This window comes from Callospermophilus lateralis, chromosome 2 (assembly GCF_048772815.1).
Source record: "Callospermophilus lateralis isolate mCalLat2 chromosome 2, mCalLat2.hap1, whole genome shotgun sequence".
Lineage (NCBI taxonomy): Eukaryota > Metazoa > Chordata > Mammalia > Rodentia > Sciuridae > Callospermophilus > Callospermophilus lateralis.
This window is the reverse complement of record NC_135306.1, coordinates 166418680-166432250: the sequence shown is the minus strand read 5'-3', so window position 1 is coordinate 166432250 and position 13571 is coordinate 166418680. Positions and strand designations below refer to the sequence as shown.

At 46.7% G+C, this 13571-nt stretch overlaps 1 protein-coding gene across 1 annotated transcript in view; it reads right to left on the bottom strand.

Moving 5' to 3' along the window:
* The window catches only part of Otog (otogelin), a 74314-nt gene that overhangs the window by 56248 nt on the left and 4495 nt on the right, over positions 1-13571 (bottom strand). The window contains exons 5-15 of the mRNA XM_076842530.2: positions 12824-12916; positions 12540-12694; positions 10372-10490; positions 8753-8958; positions 7609-7739; positions 7257-7363; positions 6769-6878; positions 6273-6401; positions 5334-5442; positions 5001-5047; positions 4394-4539 (exon numbers count right to left, since the gene is read on the bottom strand). Of these exons, the coding sequence (XP_076698645.2) occupies positions 4394-4539; positions 5001-5047; positions 5334-5442; positions 6273-6401; positions 6769-6878; positions 7257-7363; positions 7609-7739; positions 8753-8958; positions 10372-10490; positions 12540-12694; positions 12824-12916 (1352 nt within the window). The remainder of the gene's footprint in view (positions 1-4393; positions 4540-5000; positions 5048-5333; positions 5443-6272; positions 6402-6768; positions 6879-7256; positions 7364-7608; positions 7740-8752; positions 8959-10371; positions 10491-12539; positions 12695-12823; positions 12917-13571) is intronic.

Genomic DNA, 13571 nt, shown 5'->3' with positions numbered 1-13571 from the left:
GAAGGGCCAATGGGTTGGTCTCTTTGCCCTGCTGGACCAACAGGGCCTTACAGGGACAGAGATCCAGTCCAGTTTGAGGGGCAGGCTCCTCAGAGTAGCAAACAACCCCAAAGAATATCTGGGATCATCTAACCAAATGCCTTCATCTGGGGAATGATCAAACAGATGCTTAAATTGGAAGAGTCAGTAGAAGATCTAGGGTAACAAAAATTGTAGCTCTCAGGTTGTCTAAAAACATGAACAGAGATGATACACAGATAACCCAAACTCTAACCTTGGAAATACTGGCCCAGACCTGACCACAACCCCGAACTTTCAGCTTCATTCTTTTAAGGGCATTTATATATAGCTTTTCCCATGTGTCACATCCTGCACTCCATTTCAGGCAGGAAAAAATGAGCTAATATTCTCTAGACCTCAGTTTTCCATCTCCAAAATGGATAGTATACTTTGGGACCATTCACACCTCCCTTCCATAGGAAGACATCCATGCAATCATTCATTGAAACATTTCTTGAGTGCCTTCCATGTGCATGCTATACTTATACCAAGTTTTGTAGGAAAGTGATGAACAAGACAAATATATTCTCTGTCCTCAAGGAGATTATTTAATGTCTGTAGGACCCAGACATTAAATAAGTAATTACAAATTTGATTAGTGCTGCAAGTAGGGTTAAAGTGTTAGAAAATCTTAGGAAGGGACAAGATTTTGTCTGAGGAAATAGGAAAAACCATCCTAGGGAATGACAATAATAATGTAAAATAATCAAAACAGTAATAAACCTTAATTCTATAGTATCATTATGATATAATAACAGCTAACTTTAATATGGAGTTTCTATGTTCAGATGCTGTTCTAATCTCTCTATATATGCTCACCTAATCCTCACAGCAATCAAATCAGGTTAGTATTACTAGCAACATCATTTTGCAGGTCAGAAAATTGAAGCACAAAAATATGACATTTGAGCTGAGTTTTACAGGATGCATAGAAGCTAGTTGGACAAAGACAAGGAGAGGAAGGAAATATCCTGTATTGAGCCTACACAAAAGCCCAACATAGGAAGACTTGAGGCACCAGAACCCACTGGGCAAAGTGGTTCAAGATGAGGGTCAAGTGGTGGGCTGGGACAGCTTAGACAGAGCCTTGTAATATTTGGAGACTTTATTTTCGATAGAAAAAGTGTAATGGAGTAGCATAATCAAATGCAGTGGAATGAAGAAATGATCAGGGTTTAAAACTTTTCAGAAAAACATTGTGCAAAAATCCACAACCATCCTCCCAAGTTCCTGTCCTGGAGGACACAAAATACCTGAAAACACTCAAAGTTATTGTGTTTAAAACATCATCTTTTTCCAGTTCACTCATCCTCTGGACCCGTAAGTATATGTCAGTTGTATGAGAAGAAAGCCTATACCCATTAGTCAAAGTCTCAGGTTCAAATTCTAATGCTACTGAAAGCTTTAAAGCCTTAAAGAAATCACTTAATGTCTCCAGTCTTCAAAAGAGAGTTACAACAATATTTGGTTGGTCCTCTCTTGTTGGCTACAGATTTTTTTTAAGTGTATGTAATTCTTGGAAGGCTGCACTTATTAAAACCAACAGAACTTTATAGCACAAAGAATGAAAACTAATACATACATATTTTTAAAAATCATGTAGGAGGTTGGAAGATCCAAGGGTGGAAGCAGTGCCCGAAGAATTGAACTATACTACAAATATAAAATAACCTCACTGAAGGAGATGGGAGGAAAGACATTGACCTAAGTAACTTTGCAAATAAGTTGATAAGACTAAAGGCAAAATGAATTGTGCCTAATCACTGTAGTCTAATTGATCAAGTAATTTTCCTTGGAGGCATAGGTTAATCATTCTGATAATTACACACACACACATACACACAGAGGAATTGAACAAATATGTAATGGATGGTGGATGGTAAATGTCAGATTTTTCACTGTTGAAGTGACTATTTCCAGATATGGAAGGGAAGAAGTTAGTATGATCCATGTGGTAATAGATTAGAGTTGAAATATGAATATGAACTCATGTTTAACACATATAAATACATATGGTTACATATAGAAAATTATAGACGTGTACATTTATTGTGCAAAGATGTACATGGGCTATACATATATTTCCTCTCTCTGTCAGCAAAACCAAAAAGAAATGATACCCTAGTGGCAATGAATATACCAAGTGCCCAAATCTTGGGTTTCTAATACCATTCTTCAATGAAAGGAACCAAGATCCCGTTTCTAGTTTTGGAGGAATGAATGATACTAGTAATGAGACAAAAGTATACAAGATAAGTAAGCACAGTGCATCTTGTAGGGCCAAAAAGCAAAAGTGTGTGAGCACATACACACATTCATACACATACACACACGTACACACACACATATGCACACACAACGATGGGGATTTGTCGAAGGAACACAGAAGCCAACTGAAAGTTCATCCAATGGCCAAATTGGAACAATTTGAATGACAAGTAAAGAAGTAGTATATTGTATCCTAAAGCATAAAATAAATAGCCATAAATATATGCTGATATAAATAAAAGAATAAACAGAGGAGGGAGAAGAAAAATCTCCCGGGCCAAAATATTTCAAAGAATTCGTATATTCTCTATCTTCAAAGAGGGAAAGCATATCTCCCTACTCTTTAAGTGAATTGTACTCCAAAGAGAATGGTATGGAAGGGGAGCAGTTAACTCTACGATGGAGAAACCTGACAAACACTACCTTACCCAATGACGAAGACATCAACAGTGGTAAACCAGGTTGACAGTATTTACCCTCAATAAGCTATGATGGAAATGACACTTAACCTCTGTGTTCTTCCTCCCCAAACGAAACCCCAATCTAGCCATGAGAAAAATCATGTGAATGAAATCACAAGGAGGAGACTTGGCTCTCAGTGAAAAGAACTTATAATCAAGAGGCTGGGTCCAGCATTGAAGCAGGTTGCCTCAGCCAAGGTTGGCAATCACCTAAAGGCAAAATGAATTGTGCCTAATCACTGTAGTGTAGTTGATCAAGTAATTTCCTTGGAGGTATAGGTTAATCATTCTGATAATCTCACTCTCACACACACACACACACACACACACACACACACACACGAATTGAACAAATATGTAATGGATGATGGATGGTAAAAGTCAGGTTTTCCACTGTTGAGGGGACTATTTCCAGATATGGAAGAAAGGAGCTAGAATGATCCATGTGGTAATAGAGTAGAGTTGGAATATAATATGAACTCACGTTTAGCTGACAGGGGGATGAATAAGGGACCCCCAGCCCTCAGATGTTCTAAGACCAGAGCCCATGAAGGGGAGGAACCCTGGAAGTCTATTTGCCTTCCCTCTTTTGTTTCTCGCAGGATGCAAAGGAGTGATCCTACCTTTGAGGACAAGCCATCTCCTAGGAACACAGTAGCCAAGGGCAAGCTGGGGCATTCTCTAGTAGGAAGAAGGGAGTTGCTTGGGCCCAAAGAGGAAGAAAGCCTGGCCTCTACCTCATCCCCAGACCAGCCTTTGTCTCCAGGGATAGGGAGGAGCACATCCAGCTGACATCTGCTCTGAGCAGGGAGGCCCTTTAGGGTGGAGGCTGGAGCAAGGCCAACAGGGAGGCAGGATGGGACAGCTGCCCTGGCTCTAAGTATAAGTCCCTGCCCTATTGTGCAGAGAGGAACTTGAGCAAAGCCCAGACTAGGACTCTCAGGGTTGGCTCAGCGCACTCAGCTGAGGGACAATGTAGTCACCACAAAAAGGTCAACCCACCTTCCCCAGACATTCAAGTTGGCCATTTTTTCAGTTATGTTCATAGGCAGATGACATAACTTTAGGGTCACCTCCTCCAGAAAACCTTTCCTGTACCACTTTACCCCCTGTCACTAATGCCAGGTAAAACAAAAATAATGAAAAGTTGTTCCATAGAGACCACCCTATGTTCTCATAGCTGCTGTAACATAGTGGGTTATGGGGCCCCTCATCTTCACACACCAAACTGTAAGGCCTAGGAGGACAGAGCCACGTCTAACTCATCCCAGTCTCCAAAACCCAGCACTACCTCTGACACCAGTAGTGTTTGCTGTTCAGTGTGAATGAATGAATGAATGATGGAAATGTTGAAGATACAATTCACTGAAGCAGAGAAGATGAAGTGGAATTAGATACAATTTATAAATTTCATTACAACACCAAGGACCAGGAAAGGGAAATGACTCTCAATCAACAGAGATGCTACCCTGGCTCTGCTCAGAGAAAAGAAGCAACAGACAGGGGCCCATGGAAAGACCTGGGGGCCTCCCCTAAATCCTACTCTCCCTAGGGTTAGTGGACAGGAGTAGCTAGAAGATTAAGCCTGGGTACCCTAGACTTACCAGGCCACATGGGGCATTCTGCAATGTCACTGTGAAGGTGCCCGAGGAGCGGCTCTTGGCCAGGATATATTGACACGTGGCAGGGAAAGTGTACCTCCGGCCGTCAAAGGTGGTGAAGTGGATGTCACCAGTCACTGAGCACTCAGCTGAGGAAGAGAAAGGCCACTGACCAAGGGAGCTACCCCAAAGGGATTGTCTCTGCCTTGCAGGCCACAAGCTTGAAGACAGAACTCTGTCTTCCAGAATCAGGCAGCGTAAGAAGCTTTCCACTTGAGAGTCCTGGTCAGGGAGAGACCCAGACCTGCCCTCAGGAAGCTATCTTAAGACAGACACAGCCCTACCTGGGGAACTCCCTTTGAGGGGGACCTGGCCCTGAGCTTGGGGACCAGTCTCAGTCTCACAAACTCAGGAAGGCCCTTCTATATATAGGACTCCACATAACACCCTTCTGACAGGGGTGGAGCAGTTCCCTGGTCAGGCAAAGCAGCTCTGAGGAAGCAAGGGGAGCTGAGTGGTTCCCAGTAGGCCTGGACCCTGGAACATCCCTGCCCCAAAATCTGTGATACTAGTAGAAGGGGACAGAGTCCAAGATGAGGGTCTAATGTACCTGGACAGACAGCAGTACTGCACACCCACTTGCCAGCCGTGCACGTGCTGAAACACAGAGACCAGGGAGCAAAGGTTACCTCTCCAGGATTGGAATAGTTGCTGGGAGACTGCAAGGGCCCCAGATCTCCCACTCCCAGTCCTCCATCTTCCCATCTCTAAAATGAGTGGTAGAGAATTACCTGCTATGGATTGGATCTAGTGAGGTCCCCTGAGATTCACAGAAGCTGAGTGAATGCCCCTGTGTCATCAGCACTGCTAGACCTCAGATGGGCAGCCCTGACAGAAAGCCCCAGTCACCTCAGGCCCCTCCCTCTAGGCAGTGGATACAGACCAGGTATTACAATCTTCCTTCACCATAGAGCCAGGTGGGTACAGAGTCCCATGGAACTCACAGGGACACTCAGCTGGTGCCACGCAGCCCCCATCCTCGAAGATCAGCCCTAGGGCAACAACAAAGGCCTGCTTAAGTCACCTCTGCCTATGTTCATGAGCCATTTATAGTTTCCCAGGGCCTGCAATAAAGATCCCTTACTCAGATGTGTTCACTTCTGAGCCCACTTTCAAACCATCTCCTCTAAATCCTAAGCTCAGACCAGACATGAATTTCTTCTGGGTAATAATCCCACTGCTCAGAGGACCACTCCCAACCTGCACACTAACTAGCTGCTCCTCACCACCTTTCAAAGGCCTATCATGCATCTGGAACCAGTCTAGGTACTCTCCAGATAGCCTTCCCTCACCTCCTCTCCCATGAATTCCTCTATCTCTCCTTGTTTGAACCCCTGAGCTGATTTTTACCACATCATACCTTAGACTGGAGTCAGATGTGTGTCTTATCCCTGAAACCAGATCCTGATCCCTAAAGTCAATGCCTACAGCTTTTTTTTTTTTTTATCTCAACCCTCTGCCTAGCTAAGTGAATTGTACCCTACAAATGTGATGCAAATTTATACACCATAAAAAACAAAATAAAATAACTGTATATGGATAGCTGTTTAAATAAATACATGTGTGAATGAATGAATGACTTATCCTCATCTACACACCTTAAAAAGCTCAGTCCCAATTAAGTTAAATATCCCAATAAAATCAGATGATTGTCTGAAGAGGCCACAGTTCCACGCACATCTCTTAAGACATTCACTTATTAGTTGTTTGCTCCTTTCTTCTTTTACTCATTCATTCCACAAATAGGCCATCTCTGAGCCACTGTTTCTGTGCTAGGTCAGAAAGTTGCTGCCACATCCCAACTCCACCTCCCCTAGCATACCGTTGGGGCAGTAGCAGCCATCCACACAGGCAATCTCGCTGTCCACACAGGACGTCCGGGACTGGCAGGAGGCAGGGCAGCAGGCAATGCACTCATTGTAGGTAAAGGCCTTCTCTTTGCAGTGCACGGCTTGGGAGGAAGGGAGCAGTGGCCTGTTGGCTCTGCCAGGACCCACACTCACTCCAGGGCCCAGGATGGGAGTGCAAAGCTTTTGCTTTTCCTGATTCTCTAGTTCCAAAAAGAGCACTGTGTGCCCAGGAAATTGGCAAGGGCCTGGGAGGCTTTCAGACCAGCCTCATCTCACAGGCCAGTCCTCTATCCCTGACTCTGAACCTCAGTTTTCCCATCACATGCAGTTGGAACTTCAGGGCTTAAAGCTCTAATGACTATGGTTCTGAGCAGGACAGAGCATTCAGCCGAGGACTGAAAATGTCACCCAAAGCCCACATCAGAGCTTGTCTGAAGCCCTCCCTGCCCACCACCAGGCTGCACCTACTGCATTGCCAGAGCTGGGTCCTCCAACCCTGCAGGGGCTGCCCAGCCTGTGCACATGCCCGAGCATATTCGGCCAGTGCTCGGCACCAGGTGGCTTCGTCGCTTCCTGATCTGTGCAAGGAAATTGAAGGTCACATGGGAACAAGGTCTAACCTGCCACCAGTCCCAAAGCACCTTGTAGAGACTACCAGGGCTTCAGGGTACCCCTCCCCCACCTCAGTTTGAAAGGGAGCTGAGGAGGCATCTAGGCATACAAATCCCTAGACTGAAGGCTGAAACCTGGATTCCAGTCCCAGCATTGCCATTGACTTGCTGTGTGCCCTGAAGGGATCAGACCCCATCTTGGAGCCTCAGTTTAATGGGGGAAGCTCTGCCCCACCTAGGCAGATGAGAATTCCAGAGCTTTAAGAAGCATATCTGGGACTATTAGTGGCCCACATTCAGAGCCCTCACCCCAAATACACCACACAACTCCTGGTTCCCACTCACTGGCAGAGATCACTGGTACAGCTGGCTGCAAAGGGCAGAGGACTGACGTAGGCATGGCAGACATCAAAGGGGGGCCGTAGCAGTACCTCACAACGCTCATACACACCCTGAATGAAGTAAAGGCCAGGAATTGGGGCTGGAAGCTGGAAAGGCTACTCATAGCCCTCACTTCACCAGCCCCTAGTGAACCCTGACTTCATCTGGAGGGAGAAGAAGAGGAGGTGGAGTGTGGAGATGAGAGGGAATGGCAACAGTTGCCTGGGTCCCGGCAGCCAGTGGTTTTCTAAGAACTTGACAGGAAACCCACTACAGCTTGGCACTGAGGTGGGGGGACTCTCCTCAGGGCCCAGACCTGCATGGTTCCTGGACTCTGCTGCAGGCATGGTGGGCGAGGAAGGGAGGAGGTTGTGGGCCCTGGAGGGTGGTTGGGGAGCAGCTCCTGCCAGCTATGCACAAACTCAGCTACATCATCCGTCAGCTTTCCTGTAGGGAAGAAGTCACATAATCAGGGAGGGTAGAGGTAGGAGGAGCAGTGGGCTCTGAGGTGCCATGGAATAGGTAAGCAGTTTTGAAGAACCAGCCTCCTGAGCTTCGGTCTCAATCTGAACTTCCCAGCTGAGCCATTCTCATAGAAAAGCTATTCATCTATAATAATCAAGAATGTTCAGCCAGGCATAGTGGCACATTACTGTAATCCCAGTGGCCAGGAAGGCTGAGGCAGGAGGATTTTGAGTTCAAAGCCAGCCTCAGCAAAAGCAAGGTGCTAAGCAACTCAGTAAGACCCTGCCTCTAACTAAAATACAAAATAGGGCTGGGAGATGTGACTCAGTGGTTGAGTGCCCCTGAGTTCAATCCCCAGTTACCCCTGCAACTCCCCCAAATGTTCAAGACCCTGTAGTGGTTCCTATTGCTCCAAACTCAGAGTAGCATATACCATGCAACCAACAGAGAAAAAGTTCTTGCACCTCACTGAGCCTGATTCCCCATGTGTGGAAAGGAGAAATAATCCCCCAGTGATATTATTACAAAGACTACTAGAGGTGATGCAGTCAAGAGGTTAGCACATTGTGAGTGCTCAAAAGGAGTCACTTTCCTTCCCAGATGGAGCCACCATGACTTATCCTGAGACCTTCACTTTTACTTCCTACCCATCCCTCCATGGGTACCTTCAGCTCTAATTGGGCCCTTTCTCTTCCTCGCTTTTTCTAGGCCCCTGTTCCCCGGCTCCTCTCTCTGCCACCTGGAAAGTTCATTAGATTTGCACATAACCTGAGTAGGAATTCTTATCATGACTATTTTATAAATGAAGAAACTGAGGTCCAGAGTATTGAGAACATGCCACACATTTAGCAAGAGGTCCCTGGCCTCCCACTGGGTCCTTAACACTATGACCATGACCCCAGAGCTTTACCCCAAGTCCCCTCCAAGCCCTCCCAGCCAGACCTAGTTTCCATTCCCACCAAAGCCTTTCAGAAATCACATGCCCTGCACCTCACCATAGCTGGTCATCAGGTCATCCTGGGGGTCAGCATTGTTGTTTCCACACAGCCCCTGAGTCCAGCCCAGGAACTCTGGACTCATCTTGACGTAGACAGCTGAGGAGCCATCCCAGGCCAGTGTGAAGGCTGACTGGTACCGCACAATGACATAGCCAGCAAGCCTTTGCAGACGCACGTTCCCCATCACATGTGGCAGTGGGACCCTGAAGAGCAGAGCACAGAGCTTCAGGGAGTCCACATACCTCTAATACCCTATCCCTTCACCAAAGGACCAGCCATCCCCTACTCCATGATCTGAAGCCCCCACAATATCTCTCCCCTGAATTCCCATGTGCCTGGAAGAGGCATTTTACTCTTCCGAGGTCTCTCTCTCTCTCTCTTTCTCTCTCTCTCTGTTCTGGTATTTAGGATTGAACCTGAGGGCATGCTACAATTGAATGACATTCCTTTAATTTCCTTTTTTAAATTTTTATACATAGTTGCACAAAGTTACTGAGACTGGCCTCAAACTTGAGATCTTCCTGCCTCAGCCTCTCCTCTCAAGCTGCCAAGATTGCAGGCATGCACCAACATACCTGGCAAAAGCATTTTCAATACTGCAATTTTCCTGGCAAGGATAAATCTTAGAGAGATTGAATTTGCTACCTCCTTTGTCCCAGACAGGAAAGCAGATATAAAGTGGACTTCTACTTTATTTATTTGTTTATTTATTTTAATGGGGAGCAAGAACATAGTGATAAGTCTAGAAGCCAAGAGAGGGAGAAAACTGAGAGACCAAGAAAAGACATAGAGCTTTAGCACTCCTAATCACTTTCCCAGTTTTACTGGTACAGGGACCCTAGCCAATCTAGAATTTGCCAATTTTCACTCCAGCTGGAAATCAGAAAAGAGAAACAAAAGTAGTGTCTAACCAGCGAAAAGATCTAAATGTCAGTCCAATATTTACAGCAGAAAGCTTAGGGTCTTAGTGTTATTCTCAGCCCCATAAAGTTTGGGTACCTAGTTTCCAGATCTGAAGCAAAAGATACAGATGGAGCAAAAGTCAAAATAGGAAGAGCCCCTCTGGCAGCAACCTGAAGTGACATTGGACAGCAAGGGAAGTAGAAAAAATTGAGACAGAACCTCAGTCTGGGGCAATTTAGTGTGAAGGCAGAGTCTTTACCCCTCAGGTGGTCCCGGGGCATCCCTGATGGCCTAGCGAGACAACCAACATTCAAAATGACCTTGCATCATCAGAAAAGTGTGAAAATGGGTGTAGTCTTCTCAGAGGAGGCAGAAACGGTGTGATTCATTTGGGGAGAGTTCCATCAAATTATAAAAGAAAAAAATTAAGTATGTTTATAGTAGTAAACCCAAATCTCTAGAAAATTCTGCCATCTTGTGAAAACCTACCGTCTGGAAACCCACAGAATCTAGGGGTTCCAGAAAACCATAAAAGACTCAACTTCCTGCCAACCCTACTGAAACCCAGTTGATCCAACAGCAAACTTCTGCCTTGATGGTGGAAAGTGCTGTTTGTCCCCTGAAAATAATTTCCTTTACGCTTGAGAAGGGCAGATGGTCCCCTTCCCAGTGTAGGGATGGAGGATGGCTCAGAGAGGAAGAGTCATAGTTACCTCACGCCTCCATGGGTGACTTCCTTGGCCAGCTGGATCTCTTGCTCACCCGCCAGGAAGAGGCTGACAGACCTTGAGCAGGTGTAGGGGGCGGAGCCACACTGTGGGTCGTTGTGCACCTGATTGGAGAGTTCAAAGGCCAGTTCACAGGCTCCTGCTACAGTCCTGGCCCTGAGTGGCACTCCTTGTTGAGCTTCTGCTAATGTGGCCTACCCCTGTGAGCCAAGCATCTTTCCTCTATGACCTCTCCCAGTCCTCACAGCACCACAGGGAGGTTGGAGCTATAATTATCTGCATTTTAGAGGTGGAGTTATTAAGGTTGAACACACAATTTGCAAATAGTAGAGACAGGATTCTAAACCAGGTCTGCATGGATTGGATTCCAGGGCTCCCTTCAGACCATTGTACCATCTCCCTGATTGTGGACAGTTTTGTTTATCTTCCCAGGTTGTCCAATCAGATTGAAGGCTGATTATGTATTCACACCATTCCACACTCATACAAAACACAATAACACACACATATATATACTCACAGGACACTTTCAGTGCACAGGTCATAAGCACACTGCACTCCCCTCTCTATACCCCTGGCACACAGAGACAGCTCCCCTGCACACACAGCCACACACATCACTCTGATGCTGTTAGTCACACATACCTTTTCTCTGTTCCCTTCAGAATCCATAAACCCACTGGGTAGGGTAGGGTTCCCAGAGCTTAGGGAAAAGGTGTGACAGTGTCTTCCTGCCATGTGCAGAAACCCTTCCCAGGAACCAACCTTCCATTAGATGACTGTTAGATGTGGTTAAAAAGGCTCAAGCTCCTTCAGCTAAAAAATGGGAACTATGAAAGCCACCCAAGTTCTAATTAACAGTTTTCTAAGCATTTTTTACCATAACCCAGAGTAAGACATACATATATAAGTAAAACAAAGTTTAAAATTAATATCCACATTAATGGTTAATGCATTCTTACATTTTCTTTCTCTTTTTTAAATACGAGGTGTAACTCATTGTTTCATAACCCATCAATGTGTGGCACCCCATTAATCTAAGTAATTATAACATACCCATCATGAAATGACAGTCATGAAAAACTCTGATGCGTGATTCCCCAAGGCAGAGAGGGGAGAGTTGGTCACCACCCCAGCCCATCCTGCGCATGGCCTCCAGGGCAGCCTTTTGGTACACATATTCCTGAGGTGGGAGGATTATACCCAGCTGGCAGAGGGGTGACACTGAGTGCTAGGATCTCCCCAAACCCCCAACCCTTTGGCCCTAAAGACCAACGTGCCCTCAGGCAGAGCAGGTTCCCAGGTAGATTTTTCTCCAGGCAGGTGTATTGGTCTGGAGGTGACTCCTCACTCAACACATGGGTGGCAAGGAAATCAAGTCTTCAAAATAGTGCCTCTCACCTGTATGTTCATATATTTGACAAGCTTTTACTGAACACTAATGCAGACACTGGAAACACCAAATAAAAAACATGGCTCCTAGCCTAGGAAGTATTTGGTAGAGGATGAAACCCAGAAGCAGTCCTTGTAAGAGATGTGCAATGGCAAGGTCATGTTAACCCAGAGAAGGGCTCCTCTACCAGCTTGGAAAGGCAGCACATCTGGGTAGTCTCTTTAGAGTTAGTGACTAAATGGAGTCATCTGAGACCTCCAACATCTCTTCTGAGGCACCATGCAGCTTATCTGAGGCCCTTAATACCCAGAATTTCCTTTGCCTAGAATGTCTTCTTATCCATCCCTACTCCCACTGCTCTCCCTTTTGCTAACTCTAATTCTTTCTTCAGATCCCAACTTAAATGTCCTGTCTGGTGCCCAGTTGTATTTGAAATGATTCACTTCATTTCATGTCTGTTTTTTTCCAAGAACAAGAAAATTCTTGTTCTCAAGGCCTTCCACCCCCAAACCTTGTACCCAGAAAAGAGTCCAGTAGCACTCAAATATTTCGAATGAATAGCCAGGGGACAGCTGAGACTCAGTAGGTGAGCAAGAACTCTGGAGCCATGTCCCCTTCTAGGCGCAGACTCCTTGGGCTGCAGCTGGCCATGATGGGGACAGGAGGGTGCCAGGTTCTCCAACACAAGCACAACCCAGGTTTCCCCACCCACCAGGGACTGGTAGAACTTTCTGGACAGATAGGGCAGGGGAGACCTCACCTGGATGGAGAAGCTCTGCCCCTCAGGTTCATGGTGCCCCACCAGCGTGTAGCTGCCCTTCCCAGAGAGGTAGTAGTAGAGGCCGTCAAATGTCTCCACATGGTGCTGCCCCCATGCCCGACAAATACTATCCCTCTCAGGGCCGGCATTGTACACTGAGGCAGGGGAAAGAGAGCTTCTCTGTACAGCTGTGCTGGGCATCAGGCTGGAGGCTGGTGAGTTCCCCTCAGCCCAGCAGGCCTCAGCACCTACCCCCAGGGGTTAAGGGTACAGCCCAGACTCACCCATCTGGCAGCGTGGTCCACTGGCATTGAAGCGTCTACACTCACAGAAGGCTGGGTGCACACACTCGCCCCCATTAAAGCAGGAGAACAAATCTGCAAGGGAGACACAAAATCACCTCCCAATAGAGCCAAGATGGGCAGAACCCAGTGATACACACTTTCTTGTGCTGGGCATCAGGTCCTCATCCCAGACAGCCCCAATATTTCTTAACTGGCCTGAATGGGGCCCTCGAGGGATACCTCAGACTGTAGCCCTGCCCACTCCCCAGCAGGCAGGCCAGGTGGGATGGCAGAGGCTCTGCCTTTAGTATGCACCAAGAGGCCCCGAGGCTGTCAGGCCTTCAGTTCCCTAAGCTGAAATCCTGGCGGGCAGGCAAGAGAGCAAAACTGAGAAAATGGAGCATGAGGAGTGAGCAGGGAGAGACTGCCTGGAAGGTCCTCAGGTAGTATTCTTCCTCAGTGCTCCACTGGGCAGGGGCAGAGGCCAGGAGACAGGGAGAGGCCCTTTTATGGGAAGCTTGTAGTGAGAAGGCCACAGGTGAAGAGGAAGCAGAGTAGAACAGTGCGGTGAAGGAAGCAGTCATGATGTGGGAGGATAGGCCACAGACAGGGAACAGGTGATGGGGGCAGGCCCAGGCATGAGACAGGTGAGGGGAGGGACCATAGACACAGGACAGGTGAGAGGAGAGGACACAGAAAACAGGACAGAGTGAAGAGCAATGCCACTGGAAGTAGAAAGAAGGCACAG